The 16,468-nt window shown below is 40.2% G+C and overlaps 2 protein-coding genes across 3 annotated transcripts in view; both read right to left on the bottom strand.

Annotated features, from left to right (window-relative positions):
* apbb2a (amyloid beta (A4) precursor protein-binding, family B, member 2a) overlaps positions 1 to 5,387 on the bottom strand; it is a gene marked incomplete at both ends in the record, with an annotated part of 38,712 nt that extends 33,325 nt beyond the window's left edge. The window contains 5 exons of the mRNA XM_079250010.1: positions 1,633 to 1,693; positions 1,863 to 1,948; positions 2,343 to 2,486; positions 3,260 to 3,468; positions 4,124 to 5,387. Coding sequence (XP_079106136.1) covers positions 1,633 to 1,693; positions 1,863 to 1,948; positions 2,343 to 2,486; positions 3,260 to 3,468; positions 4,124 to 5,387 — 1,764 coding nt within the window. The remainder of the gene's footprint in view (positions 1 to 1,632; positions 1,694 to 1,862; positions 1,949 to 2,342; positions 2,487 to 3,259; positions 3,469 to 4,123) is intronic.
* Positions 5,388 to 8,242: 2,855 nt separating this feature from the next.
* On the bottom strand, positions 8,243 to 14,677 carry dele1 (DAP3 binding cell death enhancer 1). Of its 2 annotated transcripts, none has more exons than XM_079250541.1 (12): positions 14,519 to 14,677; positions 13,622 to 13,739; positions 13,042 to 13,147; positions 12,318 to 12,462; positions 11,966 to 12,184; positions 11,813 to 11,889; positions 11,615 to 11,708; positions 11,345 to 11,487; positions 10,487 to 10,645; positions 9,753 to 9,845; positions 9,095 to 9,254; positions 8,243 to 9,017 (listed from the first exon to the last, which is right to left on the bottom strand). In XM_079250541.1, exons 1-12 carry the CDS (start codon positions 14,547 to 14,549, stop codon positions 8,776 to 8,778), a joined length of 1,587 nt encoding a protein of 528 aa, XP_079106667.1. In that variant the 5' UTR covers positions 14,550 to 14,677; the 3' UTR covers positions 8,243 to 8,775. The 2 variants fall into 2 exon arrangements, with proteins under 2 accessions (XP_079106667.1, XP_079106668.1); XM_079250542.1 differs by having other exon boundaries at positions 8,243 to 9,014.
* Between the last annotated feature and the right edge of the window lie 1,791 nt (positions 14,678 to 16,468).

Raw genomic sequence — 16,468 nt, 5'->3', positions numbered from 1 at the left:
ATATATATATACATATATATATATATATATATATATATATATATATATATATATATATATATATATATATATATATATATATATATATATATATATATATATATAATATATATATATATATATATATATATATATATATATATATATATATGGCATGTATATATGTATACCATATACATATGGCATGTAGCTTCAGCCTCTCTTATCATTCAGTTCCATCTTTCCACGGTTACCATCCCGCTTGTCTGCTGGTTGAACCTGTCTATATGATGGTCTTCCACAGGAGGGCAGCTAAAACCACACAGGCTGTGAGCACATTTATGCTTAGCTCAGTTCACAAAGTGACCACTGGGAGGCACTGCAACAACATAAAGAAAGCAGGAGCAGCACTGAGCACAGAGGTATTTCAGTCGCTCAAGAAAAAGAGACTCGCGTAAAATAGTCAGACTCAAACTAGCACCACCGCCTAAGAGTCAACTTCTTCTATTTACACAGCTTAGCCTAGTGCAATCCAGAAAGATTTAAGGAGACCTGGACAGTGTAAACCCCAGGAATGGATAAAAAAAAAAAACCCTGAATTGATGAAAAGTTGATAAAATGAGCAAAAGTAAAGGGAAAAAGTTGTTTTCATCAGTGAATTGAAGGCTGCACTTGGATCTGTATGAAAAATAAAAACATATTATCACCAAAAACAGCTAAACTACATCCATTAACAGCACTGGTGTGATGGTAATGTGGAAAAATGCCAGTTGACCACAAGTGTCAGTCTAGTAAGTGTTTCATGCTCAGTTGTATTGAACTAATTTTACCTCTCGGGTGGTGTGGTGGCTAACAGCCTGTAAAACACAGGTTCAAGTCCCATGGAAACCCGCTGTTCTTGTTGCAGTTAGGATGGGTTAACAGCACAGAGAGTTTACTACTTGTGATTGATACAAATATTAATTATAATTCTTTCATCCCCCATAAAGTTCGTTAAACTGTAAAAAAAAAAAGTTCTGAATCATAGTCTTTCCATTTTACTGATCAATATACTTTAAAAGTGACAATGAGACAATGTAAATATGGAACTAATATATGAATTAATCTGATCAAATGAACAAACATATTCTTTAAGTTATGAATAAACTACAGAGTTGTGTGTTAGTGAATCCTGCTGAGAAAGTAACCATTCAGCTAAATGACCATCCTTTATGAGATGGAATTAGATGAAACATACTAAGATTTTTTTATATAATCATAATATCTTTACTATTATATCCAAACAGAAGTAATTTGTTTGCGATGGACTGGCGAGCTGTCCAGGGTGTACCCTGCCTTTTGCCTAAAGACTGCTGGGATAGGCTGCAGCTTCCCTGTGACCCTAATCAGACGAAGTGGTTAGAATATTGAATGAATGAATGACAATACTTTGTATATATAAAAGGAAAAAAAAATGTACATTTCACATTTGAAATATTAGATAACAGGAAACTTTTCCACTGAACTTGAGTTTTCAGCTTATAAAGTTTGGATGCAAAGAAGATGGAAACTTTTCTTTTTCTATATTTTCTTTTTTTAGTTGAAAAAACTTGAAAAACGTACTCTTTTTTATTTTGATATACGAGTTTGAAAAAACTGCAATTAAGACATTACCATTGCCTCTGGATCAGAGAACGTGCAGTTCAAGTCCACCGTCTCAAGTTGGGCTGGAGGGCTGCAGAAAAACATCAGAGAAGATAAGGAACAAAAAGAAAATCAATTCCAGTCTTAATTAATATCACAAAATATGCAGTGGATAAGATGCTGCAACTCTGATGTGGTGGAAAGCTTAATAAAAAGGAGATTAAATATGTCTCTTGTTTATGTGTTTGTATGAGTCTTACTTGAGCTTCAGAGAAGCATAGCGAAGGGTAGCGCCTTCAAATGCTTTCAGACTGGGATCAGGATAGACTGGATAGTCCTTCAGCTCCTGGAGGAAAAGAGGCAGGCAGCCGTTCAGTGATGAACTGATGATTAAAAAGATCTGATTTGGATCTTATTGGATTGGCAACAACTGCAGTAACAGGATAACACCTCTTTTAATTCATTCTGAGAGATTTCTCTTTGTTACATATTTACTTCAGACTCGCCTGACCAAAGATTATCAAATGAAACAGGGTCATTCTTTGTTAATAGTGATGTTGTTAAAAACTAAAGAGCAATTACTGGCTTTAGGTTTTGGTGTTAACACTGGGAACAGTAACATCTTTATGTTCTGACCAAAGTAATAAAGTGCAACTATTGAAATATGACCAAAATATTCCTGAATGCAAACATAAAGAGATGCTTTTCATCAACTGAACAGCCAAATACATGGAACCTACGTTGGCTGTGCAAGAGGTGGAGTTGAGAATCTGCCCAGGAGAAGTCGTGACTCTGGAGGGTGTAGATGAGGTGGAAGAAGGGGAGGAGCCAGAGGGGGAGGGGACTGGCTCCACAGAGCTGTCGGATATCAGACTACTGGGGCGCTAAGAGAGAAAAATACAAGTGAAAATAATGACACACTGAGGGAAGTAAGATGAGAGACGGACAGAGACCACCAGAGAGATGGGCTTCATCAATGACAAGCAGCAACCTTTAAATACACAGCTCTGAGATTTTACAACAGCCAGCTAAAGCTCCAAGGTCAAACATGACTAAAGATGTTTGTTTTCTTAATTATTAATGACTTGTAACTTATTTGGAAAGAATTTACAAAACCAACCTCACTATAATTATACCAACTAGTTTTGTTTTAAAACTTTGAGCTTTTTATGAGCATCTTCTCCTCAGACAGAAACCCCTGAAGATAACTGTAGATATGTGAGTATCTATGTCTCCTACACAGTGAAAATTACCTTTAGCTATGAATAATAACACATTTCTGTCTGAAAACATTTTAAAGCACTTATACATTTCTTTGCTGACCATGACACCTTCAGACAAATAGCAAAATGATTAATATTCAGCTGAATTTACTGTGTATCTATTCAGGAATAACAGTGCCATTGTGCTACAAAATAATCCTGCTGAACCAGGATATACAGCCTTTTAGTGGGAAACTTGAAGAGGACGTATGCTTTCTGGGGTTTGTCCTAACTGTGTTGTGCTCCATTGGTAAATGGGTCTAAAGTGACATGACCTTATGTGATAAGATGGCTAATCCCCTTAAACAGTTCACCAGATCAACCCTTCCATACCATTTTCAAATGTTATCATTGTACGTTGAACCAAAGTGTGCAGGGCTTATTGGTCATCTCACCTCATTTGGTAGCTTGAGGGACTCCTGTGTATCCTTTTGTGGGTCATGTTCTGTGTCTGGCTCATTGCTTGAAGCGGTGTTTTGGTTGCTGGAGGCAACAGGTCGGTCGTACTGCGTGGTGCCAGTGGGAACATGCCAGAAATAAACTTCAGATGAGTCTGAGATCTCCCGCCAGCCTGGGGGCAAGTCCCCTTCAATCCATACATCTGCTGATAGTTGACAGGGATACACAGTTACACATAGTGCATATGTGTACACACACAGACAGGATGTATAAAGACACATATGATCATTACATAACCACGATCAAAAGGATAGACACACAAATAAGGGCTGGAGAGATGAAATTCATTGATGGTCAGCCTGTCCTTACTTAGAGTCTGTTGTCATAGCAACTTCTGGGCTTATCCCCTGAGGCAACACCCAGTGGGCAGTGGCCATCCTCCATCCTGCCTTTAGGTCTATATTTCTCTGACAGCTCTCATGTAATCAAATATTTGCTTAATCATATGTTCCTGATAATCTCTTCATAAAACCAGCTCTGTTTTTTTGCTTTCTTTTGCATCGTTGTTTTTCCACACCCTGCTCTCCGCAGTGTCCTGTCTTCCACATTGTAATCACTCTCTGCACCATAAGGTTGCTCATGGGGGCCTTAAAGGCTCCAGCAATATGGCTGGAAAGACTTTCCTGCTTAAGAAAAGGCTTTCAATGAAATTTCAGGTGAGAAAGTCTGTAGGAGGAAGAAAGATGGAGGGATAAGGAGTGAAAGGAGGATATAACTGATACGCAATTAAAGGCTGACACAATATACCAATTTAGAAGAAAAAAAAAGATCAGATGAAAGCATAAACACACGTATCAAACCTGTTTCCCGTGGAGTCTGTGGGGAGGGTGTCTCCTGGGACAGCGTGGTCCAACTTGAGTCTTCATCCTCTGATGGTGTTTCCGGAGTCAGATCCATTCTTAAGCCGACTTTAGCAATGCCTGTTTCTGCTTCAGGATCTGGCAGGGGAGGGGGGTCACGGTTCCTGCTCGGGGTGTTTCTCTCTGCAGCTCTGACCTGTTTAGGTGAGGATGGAGGGTACTGTTGCAAAAACTGGTTCTCGTTGTTGGGGTGCAGTTCCACTTTGATCACCCGGGGCTGTGAGCTTCGGGGAGGCTTTGCAGGACTTCGTGGGGTAGCCTGAACCTGGCAACAAAGTTCCTCTCTGACCTTTGCTGGAGGTTGGTTATGGAGGAGGTTCTGGTTGTCTGGCACCCACTCGGGACTGTTGGTAGAAGATGAAGAGGAAGACGAAAGAGGGGCTTCAACCACAACCGGGAGCAGGGGTTGTCTTGGTGTTGGAGTGGGCTCATCTTGCTCTTCCTCTTCCTCCATCATGGGCTTCACATCCTCCTTCTCTTCCTGGCAGGTCTGCATGCCACCGAGCTTCTCCTCCTTCTGGCTCTCCCTCTCTTTAGCAGGGCTTAGCTGCTCTTTCTCTGAGGAAGGCTTCTGCTTCTTGTCTTCCTTTTCCTCTTTGTTTTCGCAGCCGGAGTCCAGGTCCCAGCCCTTCCCGTGATACTCCAAAAAGCTCTTGGTCCTTCTACGAAACGGAGGCAACTGCGAGTTGTCTTTCCCGAGCTCCACCCAGTCTGAACCAGGATTATTGATGAGATCGTTGTGAATTTTATCCAGTGTGTTGGCTCTGCTCAGCTCCAGCTGCTGGCTCTCAGCTCTTCTCTGCATGTTGGCCCCATTCTTTGCCAGTTTGGGGTTGGTTGTATTAAACAGTGAAGAGGAGGATGAAGAGGAGGAGAAGAGGGCAGAACTGGAAGAGGACTTGGTTGGGAGGCCCCTACCTCTGGTTGCAGGTTGGTTTTTAGAGGACAAAGCCAAGTTGTCACTTATCCCCATGGCACTCCGCACACTGGTCATGGCGTACCTCTGGCGGCTCTTCGGTAAGGTGGCCGAACTTCCAGTTTCCATGGATTCCTTGATGATATCACGACCAAGCAGCTGGTTGTACGAAGAGCGAAGGCTGAGAGAGGTGGGAGGGGTGGCCGAGGAGCCACCGCGATTGGCCAGACCCCCTGTAGAAGGGGTGGAGCCAGATCGAGACAGAGGAGGAGTTTGTACTGACATCATGGCTGACTGGAAATTCACCACAACGATGAAGCTGATGGAAGAAGAGATGCAACAATATGTCACCTGATATACAGACTAAGATTAATAATCTTAAATTTGACAGACAAATCAAATGGCATCTTAAAAAAATAGGCAGCCTTATGAGGTTTAAATGCTCAGCACTGTGTCCTCAAACCTCTATGGCTGCAGCTCAACCAACCTCAGAATCGTTAATCATCCAGTCAAGGCGGCGTAGATTATTTTCCAACCTCACGCCCCTTTTACACATGAGGTGTCACTGTAGAAGTGTTAAAAAAAAACCCACTGCATCAAAGTCTTGAAGCTGGGACGCATTTGCATGATATTGGGAATGAGTCAGACCCTCGATGCATTCACCCAGGATTGACTTTCAAAGCTGGAGCTGAGCAGTAAGCTGGTCTGTGGGGAGGAGAAGTGGCAGCCAGCTCCTGCTAACTAGCTAGACGCGTCTCTTTTATCTCTGGGTGCATCAGCTCGGTTACGCTGAATACAGATGGATAGCAACAAAGAGAGTGGCAGAAAATCTGATCTAAAGATGTGACACGTTGTTGTAGGTGCGTTGCTTCATAAATAATTAGGCTACAACCCAGTGGAAAGGAGGTAGGAACACATGCAGACGTGCAAGCGCTCTCCATAAACATCCTTTCACCTAATTGCAAACAAACATAGCATTGAACAATGCTGCAGTCATCATCAGCGCCTTTTTCTCAGAAATACCGAAAACTCAAACGTGGCAGATTTCAACACATGATAAGATCTTGGGAAAAGACAGAGGCAGATTTTTAAATTGAGCAGAATCCCTAGACTGTGCACTTTGTCCATGTGGGGCCTGCATTATACTCTCCTCTAGCTGGGTGGTTGTCGTGTTGTCCTTCTGTCACTGAGCCAGACAACAACCTGTTTGTGCTGAATCTGCAATCATCTGTAGGCCTGGGACTCTGACAAAGTGTCAACAGGTATAAAGTACCTGCAGTGAACTGTCCTGTCTCATCACAACGCCAGATATCAGCCATCAGGAACCCTTATTTCTACTGTCACGCAAAAGGAAAGTGTTTACTCTCATCTGTAGGTTTGAATATATTTTCCTGGTATCTTTTCAAGAGTTTGTTGACTGAAAATCTTAATTTATGTAAATATTTTTTATATGAAAGACAATAAAAGCAAATATATTGCTTGATTTGAAGAAAGAAGTTCACATCCTAACACAAACCCTCACAAAAACAGTATTCCCATTGCCCATTAATTGTGTCGGAGCTGCAGACGAACTGGATTATTGAGAGACAGCAGCCGTTTTTATCTCCCCACCTACAGCGCAGCCAGGTCTCTGGTAGTTAGACAAAGTGGGGCAGAGGGAGGATGCAGGAGGGAGTGCGGAGGGAAAAGGATGGTTATTAGAGGGAGAAAGCAATGGGAATGACACAGCAGTTTGCAGGACAGTTGGACACAACACAAAGAGGTAGTTATGTACAATAAATCTGTTGTGCACCACAGCAGAGGAGGTCACTCAGGAAATGTACACGAGCTCGCTGGCAAGAACAGCAGAAACATACATCCTCATGTCTGACTTGTAGGTCATTTCTTCTATTTTCCTTTTGCTGCACTTGTGTACATTGAATTGATTGACTTCTGAAATAACACACATATGATAATGTCAAGTAGGAAGATTTCAGAGTAAAAACTTGTCCTTGATTAAATTAAAAAGATTATAAAAGAAAAACTTGACACACAAAATACATAGCTCTTTTCAATTTCGCAGCAAGGTGTCAAAACAAGATACCTGCTCAGTCCCCCCCTCCAACCGAGAACCATTTTTTTTTTCACATAAAAAACATGCCTCATCTCATTGATTAGTCATTATACAATATCCAAACACTGCATGAGATCTTAATGCGTCCCAGTGAAACTATAATGATAATGTAAAAGGCACACACAACCTCACCCACTTCTGTAGGAAAAGAAATGCAACAGCTGAAAAGGAAGAGCAGGTGGGAAAATTAACTTGGAAAAGTCGATGATGTCATGGGTGGAGTAATCTAGCCTCTCTCTTCTTGGTGCCTAAATAAACTCAAAGACATCAACAACAGCTTTTTAGCTTAAAATCGACCAAACGCCGAAGATGCATAGCTGGAGTTGTTATGATTGCGACAGCCTGTCAGTCAATATGTGAACAGACGCAGTAAATGTTCAGCATCCGGTCCTTCTCTCCCCAGCCCCATCACCACTACCGCACTGGGAGGGGAGCGCATCCCAACCAGAGCATATTTACATCCACTTACCGCTTCTGCGCCCCCCCTTTCCGCGACGACGACACACGACAGTGAGCAGGACCGAAGTCAAGAAGCCGCTTTTAAGTGTCAGTCCGCCCTTAGCTGCAGCCGGCCGCCCGTATCACACCACATCATGTCGCCCTAACAGCCCGGGGCACGGTGCACGCTGCTGCTGCGGGCGGCCAAGCTACGCTTCCTCTCTGCGCAAGAGGATCCTGGAGAAACGCGGCGCTGTGGAGCGCTGAAGGCAGCCGGCCAATCAGAGGAGCGGACGCAGGACGCACGGAGGGCACGCAGCCATCATAAATCTACCGGCGTTATTTTGCATCTCAGGTAATGAAATCACACATCATCGGGCTGTTACGTCATGCAGCAGTCTGAAGACACACGTGCGGCAGGATAACTGATTAAACACAAAGGGCTTCTGCTCTGGTAAGAAACTCATCATGTTCCCACAGGGAAAGCAAACAGATAATTAAAGATATAATTGACTGAATGCATTCAGTGTTCCATGAAATCAAGTTATTGAGTAAATTTTAAAAAGAAAAACAGCTTGATTGCTTTGTTGGACTATTTATTATTTGAAAATGTGTGCTTAACAGTGTAACACTTTCCTCACAGTATATCATAATCCACATTGGTTTGTCTGGGTAATGAAAACGTAACTGACAATTTTGCAAAAGGACATATTAAATTATTTAACCACAGATTATACTGTTGCATCCGAAACATGAGACAGCTGTTAATGTACAGAAAAAAATGTGAGGATATTTAAAAATATATAAAAAGGCACCTAGGACTATATATAAAAAAAAACAACTTATTGTAGTGTTTTGAAAAAAAAATAGCAGAAAACTTTCTTTCCATTTCTACACACAATACGATCAAATCATACGCCCAACATTTTGTTCAGAAAAAAACAAACACCCAAATAGAAAACAATAAATCAGCTCTACATTCACATCACAGACTACGTACAAAAGGTATGATCTTTCATCCACACTTCACAACATGCACAGAGTTAACACACTGACTCTCTTTCCTTTGGCGAAACTACACCTACACTTTAAAATACATTCCTGTTTGTCTTGTGTTCTCACTACCTATCCAACCCCTACAGTCCACTGGCAAGCTCCTGTCTCTGTGCAGGGGGGATACAGGTGAAGAGGTGTGGAGGACGATGATGACGGGGCTGCACACAGGCTACCGGTGCTCCAGGAATGAGGGAGGAGAGAGATAGTGGCTGAGCGATCGCTGGGAAGAGAGGAAAGTGGCTGCTGGAGAAGCCCGTCCGTCACAGAGAAGCACGGAGTTGAGCGAATAGAGCGCATAACTGCGTCTACTGCTGTAGAGGGAGATGGAACAGAGCTCAAATATCATTGGTCCTTTTGTAAAATCCAGGGATATCAGATCTGTACTTACCCTTGCTGAATATGCCATTTGTTGGCATAAGTAGGCTTTTTGCTTGCTGGTTTCCTGCTTGAGCAGCTTGTTTATAGAATTCGCCTGCTGTCTTCAAGTTCTGCTGCACCCCAAGGCCTCTCTCATAGCACTGACCCAAGAACAGAAGGGCAGTGTCGTCCTGAGTACACAACAAACAAACACAAAGTTAAAGCTCTTCATACTTTAAGAACTCTACTATCATTTGTGCAGAAACTGCTAAACATTCATAAATAAACACACGCTGACACCAGAAACCTCAATACTTCATCATTAAACCTTCACTTAGCACCATGTGAGTCAACATGGAGGATGAGATTAGTTGTAAAATGACATTTCAATACAAAAGCAGTGCAAAGCAGAAGAAACGTTCAATTCAATTCAATTCAACTTTATTTATATAGCGTCAAATCACGGCAATGCCATCTCAAGACGCTTTACAGACAGAGGGGAAAACATAATGGAAGCCAATTCATAATAGCCTATATAAGGAAACCAACCAAACATCTCTTGTAGAGATGTTTAAATATAATAATCACAAAGCAGGAGATAATGCAGCATTGAGGCACTAAAGACGGAGGGAGGTTATCTGGGAAAAGGCCATTGATAAAAGTCGAGAAGCATCCAGAACAGCACTCACTCCGCTCTCTGCTGCCATCTTCAGATACTGGATAGACTTGCAGCCGTATCTCTCTGGATTCCGAGCATACACAGAGGCGAGGCAGAGTTGAGCCTGAAGAGAAATAAACACAAAGTCGTAAGAAAATCAGGTGTCAAACTTCTGTCTATGATAGTGGATACTGTCAGTAAAAAGTGTGTTTTAATAATGAGGGCTTATGAAGAAAATATTTCAGGTGTGAGGTTTTCAACGTTTAATCTTTTTACTTAACTTCACCATTCCTCCATTTGTCTGTTTCATCTTCGTAGTGCGTTAACTATGTATCTAAAAATTTACACGTGTTTTTTTTTTTTTTTTTAATCCTGGAAACTAATACTGTGCTGACATTGAATAAAAAACAGAAAATTTGTATTTCCAACTGGTTAATAAACTAAAACATGGCAAATTGAAATCTGATTTCCTTGTCAGAACAAAAAAAACCCCAAAAACAAACAAGGTACTGGAATTTGTAACTCATCTATTTCTCAAGTTAAAAAGCAGCAACATAAAATTAAGCTAATTAGCTGTATAAGCGAAACCTTTGCCTCTGACTGAGAAACGAACTCTTTATTTTTTAAAGGACATCAAATCATTATGTTGCAATATTTTCAAAACATTTTTAATTAAGAAGAATTCTTAAACTCAAGTATCATCAAACAGTTAGTAAATATCATAAAAGGGCTTTTCTTAAAGGCTTATTTGTTTAACATGCTTGCCTTTTTAAGTCCAGCTGCAGCAGCTTCTTCCAGCAAGTTGATGACTGTAGTCAACTCCTCCACACTCTGGTGCCCCCTGCTGGCCAGAAGCAGCTTTGCACAGCGATACTGAGCTTGTCTGTGGCCACCAGCTGCTGCCTTTCTGTAATAAAGCAGAGCCTTGGAGGAAAACAGAGGAGCTGTTAAAATTATTACATAACAAACATAAATACAAAGGGTGGACATTTTATACATTATGTTAATATAAGCTAATAAAGCAATAGATGAAGTCCGAATGATTTAATAAAAGCTAAATTCACAGGTTAGAACCAAGTTAACACCCATTACTTTCCACTTCCAAGTCCAACGTCTGGAAAAACATATTCAGTTTTCTTTCCAAGTCTTTTAAGAGCAGCAGATAAACTTTATAGATTTAACTTAAATTCTCACTGAGCTGAATACACTTATTGTGATGTATGCTGGTTTTCACTTTAATTGTTTGAGAGAGGGTTCGCACACATGCGTTTGTGAAATGTTCTGTGGATTAGATGCAGTCAGTCAGAGCTTTATCACTAATTCTAAATCTCTTATTCTGCTGTTGTATGTTCATGTTGGAGTGTCGATCTTGCCTACATGAAGAGTCACAGGCATGTTTCAGCTAACACATTACTGCTGCTACTTTTTCTCAAACACTTTCATTGATCATTTCACTACAATATAAGATATTTTGAGAGCTAACTAATCCTACAGACATAAAATATGTCTGTCGTGACTGCAGCCTTTTCAAATTTCAGCTCTGAAGTGACTGCCAGATCTTGCTGACCTTTAAGTCAGTTAAAAGTCAACCTTCAAGTTAAAAGCAAACAGTCACGGTCTCACCTTTTCCTTGTCCTCGCCGACTCCTCTGCCTTTCTCATAACACACTCCAGTGTTAAACTGTGCTTTATTATAACCCTGCTGAGCTGCAGCTAGAAAGCAGATGAAAGCCTCCTCATACTTCTCGTTTTTCACACTTTCTAGACCTGTTGGAAACACATTGGAAGAGAGATTAGGCATTGACAGAGAAGAAAATGTAATCTGATATAAAAGGTGGACAAAGCCATGCGAACTGAAACTGTCATTACGCGTTTTTTGTCGTTAAATCATTACCGATGATGTTGAGAACAACGGGAACGCTGGTGTTTCCAATTTGTCTGAGTTTAAGTGCTGCTTCTCCCAGCCTCTCTTCATTCGACAACAAATCCTACAGAAGCAGATGGAGAAAACAAAAAAAAAAATCAAAACTGAATAAACCTGTGTGTAGACATATTGTTTCAAAATAAATTAATAGAAAACAGACAGTTTCACCTCTACATCTTTGTTCTCTGTGTTGTCTTGGCTGACTTCATTTTGCTGTGACCAGGCCTCAAACAGAAGTGATTCTTCTGTCAGGTACAAAAAAAAGGAAATTATTTTAAAGAGAAGAAACAATGAGAAAATTTTAGTTTTCAGACAACAAACCAGTTGTTAGTGAGTCATGGCTCAGTGGTTCCCCCTGGTGGTCAGATACTGAGCTGCCAGGAGTCAGATGATGCTCACTGCTGATGGAAAGACCGTTACTGTTGCTGCTGCTGCTGTTGTTGTTGTTCTGAGCAGAGGACTGATCTTGCTTCTGAGTGTCTGACACCGCCTGCAGACACAACACACTCGTTCCTCTGGGCAGGACATTCCGTCGAGATACTACAGACAGAAGCAACACAAAAGGCTTTAAATTCAGATCATAAAAACCTTTCAGAAAAGAGGCTAAGATTAAGATAACTGAAGTTTTTTCTTTTAGGTGTTTTTGTTAAACAATGATCCCATGTGGACTCACAAATCTCCAGCAGGATGTGGTAGCCACATTTCTGCAGGGACGAGGGAGCTGTCAGGGTTCCAGGATTCGGACTGGGCTCAGTGCCAGAGGAAAACCTGGAGTGGATCCTCCTGCAGATCTGCATGAATAGAACTGCCACTGCACCCTGTAAATGTAATGAAAAATGGAAACTCTACTATCACAAAACCATCTCACATGTACCACTATAACATTTAATAGAATAAAATGCATTAATCAAAATGTACTAAAACACATTTTTCTTTGCCATAATGGAAAACTTTATTTGATCAAAGACCGATTAGGTGAAAGCAAAGTGTTTTCTTCTCTGTTAATGCCTAATCTCTCTTCCAATGTGTTTCTAACATGTATAGAGATTGTGAAAAACAAGAAGTATGAGGAGGCTTTCATCTGCTTTTTTATTTTGATGCTTACTTTTTTATTTCCTAATCTTGACAATTTGAAACAATTGCAAGGAATCAAAGAATTACAGATGTGAAATACATCATTTTCTTATTTGGAAGCACTGATCTTCCTTTCTTTACCACCTGACAGTCTCTTCACGTGGCTTTGATACAGTTAATTCCTCATGTATGTAAACAATAATGCAACTTTGTGAACTACAGACATGTTTAATCGGTTATTATTATAAGGTTTAACGTTCGTAACTAGGATACTGATGCTAATATTCATGATAATATTTCAAAGTACACCACAGAATACCTACCCATCCCATGGCATCCAGAGCAGAATAACGTGGAAACTCATCAGCATAACTAAACTGAAAGTTCCTCTGCTTCTTTCTCCTCTCCTCATCCTCTTTCCTCTGAGAGCTGCAACAACAGAGTCACAAAGAATATCTAACAAATATACATTGCTCTCTATTTCCAGTCTACAGTGTGAAACTACCAGAAACGTTTGATTTGAGCCAGATGCCCATGTTTCTGTTCCCCGACTGACCCCTTCCCATGCACACACACACACACACACACACACACACACACACACACACACACACACACACACACACACACACACACACACACAGCAGATGCGGCTAGATGATGCAACTAACTGAAAAGGAAGCAGCAAGGACAAAAACAGGTTCAAAGAAAGGGTAAAAGAAGATGAAAGGACATGGAAACATCATCAAATAACAACATAACCATGACATGTTATTAAGTGTAAACACAAAATGTTACAGGTTTCTTGCGTATATTTCTATCACCCATCACTTCAAGCTTTTACTGTCGGCTCTGGTCGACGTTTGAACTGTGAACAAGAAAGGATAGGAGTGTATGAAGTACCTGTTGTCAGAGGTGTGTCGAGAGGTGGAGAGGGCAGCTGAGCTGCTGATGACCTCGTCTTCAACATGGTGGTTCTGGGGCAGCCGCAACGTGTTGTTGCCATGGTATCGATGCAGAACTAAGAAGTGCCAGAAAATGGAACAAAAATTTGTATAAATTAAACAGTTAAAATAAATAAAAGGTACTTTCTGTAATCTTATGTGGATGGAAAAACATTAATGTCAGATAAAGATGTTTCTAATTATTACCATTTGTGCTTTATGGAGAAATGCTTCACTTAAACAAAAGTAAACTCGAATTCTGGAAATTGTTTTGTCATGTTTTATAGCTGGTACACACTGATAATTCCACGTGCATTGATTAAATTTATACAAAATAATGTATTCAACATATGTCTTTTCCATTTTACTGAACAAATCAGAAGCAACACTGGTAAAGTAGTTCTAGTCCAGAAATACAACCACAGCCTTCATTAAATGTACTGAAAGGTTTAATTTTCCTCAAACAGGTCTAATAGGAAACTAACATACAGGCAAGATTGTATTGGTAATATTTAGACTGTTAAGTGAGGTTTGCATGGACAACAGCTTTAAATCATTAAAGCTACAAGGCATATGAAAAGGTTTAGCATGAGAAGGACGAAAACAAACAATGTCAAAAAGTCTGAAACAAGAGCTTAATGGGACGAAAATAAACCAGCAGATGGTGACAACTTACATGCTAAGGCATGAATAAATTTGTTAGCTTTAAGCTAAGTTTAGCGGAAAGCTGACATTTACCTACTGCACGGAAACTGCAATAATAATAATAGTTTATGAATGAATAAAACAAGTTACAACAGAGTGGAACTTAAAAGTGAAGAAAGAAATTTTCCCGTCCTGGTGTGGTTTGTTTTACCTCTTCCAACGAAACCTTGAACTCTCCACATGGTTAGTCCTTCGCTGTGCAGTTACCTCTGAATATGCATGTTTAATTTAAGCAGGGGTTGTTTGGCCTTACGAAAAACGACACCAGTCCTGACAGCCAGCTCCCTCCAGCAGTTTGTCTGGTGGTAAATAAAACCGATCACGAGTTGTGTCGAAGGAGAACCAACCCGGAAGTGGGTCTGGTGACGCAACCTAGAAAGTTAGAAAAATGTTGCAATAGTCTCACAGCGCCTCCTTGTGGTGGTTGGTAGAATACCAGACTCGTAACACAGAACTGCAAAACCCTGAATCAGCATTGACAAGTGTGTTTCCTGATTATTTATCCATCCAGAATATCAATTATACTACTTACACTTCAGTTCTTGAGCATCTTATTTCTATCGGCAGCCAATGAGATGTTAACATATTTCTAAGACTTGACAGGAGTCAGTGTATGTTTAATTACATTTTGTGAATCTAATTTAAAAAAGCACACTTTTGCTGTAAAGTCTAAAACAAGACAGGAGGTCAGGATAATTGTCTGGGGACCTGTGAGAAAAAAACATGTGTAAAAGCAAAAATGTTCAAGAGATAGCATAACAGAATATTGCTAAATTAATGTAAGGACATTTTAATGAATGTCATGTATCCTCACTGATAAGAAAATGAGTTTTAGATTATTTTAAGAATGGTATAAACTATAATGGTTCTTCAATTCGAGTGCCTGTTTTCATGAACACATGATAAATAAAATGTCTACACAAAGCTGTTTTTTTTTTGTTAGGCAAATAATAATCATTATTATATTACATTTTGCTTTGTTAGATGTCCAAGTGGGACAAGATCTCACAGTGGAGATAAACTATTTATCAATTAAACTTAATTACATGAGAAAGGTGGCATCATACTACTTTACTTTATTTAACTTTACTTGCACCTGAAGCAGCTGCAATACTTGTTTCTAAGGAGAAGTGTGCCAGCTCAGTGAATCAATACAAAGAATTGGTCTGGTCTGATTCATTTATAGATTGAGTTGCTTTAAGAAACCCTCCAAGGCTCACAAGTCACTTTGTAGGATGGTTTGTCTTTTCTCATCACTCCCCATTGATCAAACATGTGACGCACGCCCTGGCACTTTACTGGAACTGCACACTTTTCCAGTCAAATGAGGCTAAACTGGGGGCAGAAAGGAGGGGATGTGCTCTTGTGAGTCAGTTCAAACTCAGAATAATGAACTCTATGGCCTGTTGCTATGGTGACTTAGTCACGATGTCTTTCAATTACAGTCCTCCTCACGTAAATAGCCTGCAGTAGTTTGTAATTCAGGAGGATCTCTGCTTTTCTACATAATGTTAGCAAATTCGCCCGGAGGCCAGATTTGTCAATGCAATATGAAACTGAGCTGATCGGACTGAATGAGAAACACAGTCTCAGCAGAGCTGGCTAATTGAACAGTTTGTTTTGTACTTATATTTCAGTCTGTACTAGGGATGGCACATTTTAGAAATTTAAAGCACAGAGGAGACTGAAACAGCACTAAGCAGGTTCTGAAATTACTATAAACATATATGTATATTTGAGGTGCTTAAATACTTTCAAGGATACTGCTTGAGTTTTTTATTCATCTTATAGTGGTGAATGTTTAATTTGATCACTGAAGTTTATATGGATTTTATGACAAGCTCTTAGACAACATTTCAATGCTGATAGTAAAGACTTTCACAGTTTTCCTGGAGACTTTGTGGATTCAAATGACAAGGTAGTTCATAGTATCATATTTTTTTACTACATGCACAGCCTACAAGCCAAAGGCAGGAAGGCAACGTCTGAATCGGGTTCTATGCTAGAACCCAATTCATACATTGGGTAAAGGAAAAACAAGCTAAATATACTGTGAAACATTAGTATACAGATGTGATTAAAGAAATATACTTGGTCTATT

The sequence above is a fragment of the Telmatherina bonti genome (genome assembly GCF_933228915.1).
Source record: "Telmatherina bonti genome assembly, chromosome: 12".
NCBI lineage: Eukaryota > Metazoa > Chordata > Actinopteri > Atheriniformes > Telmatherinidae > Telmatherina > Telmatherina bonti.
Note: the sequence above shows the minus strand (reverse complement) of the source record. Positions and strands in the feature narration are given on the sequence as shown.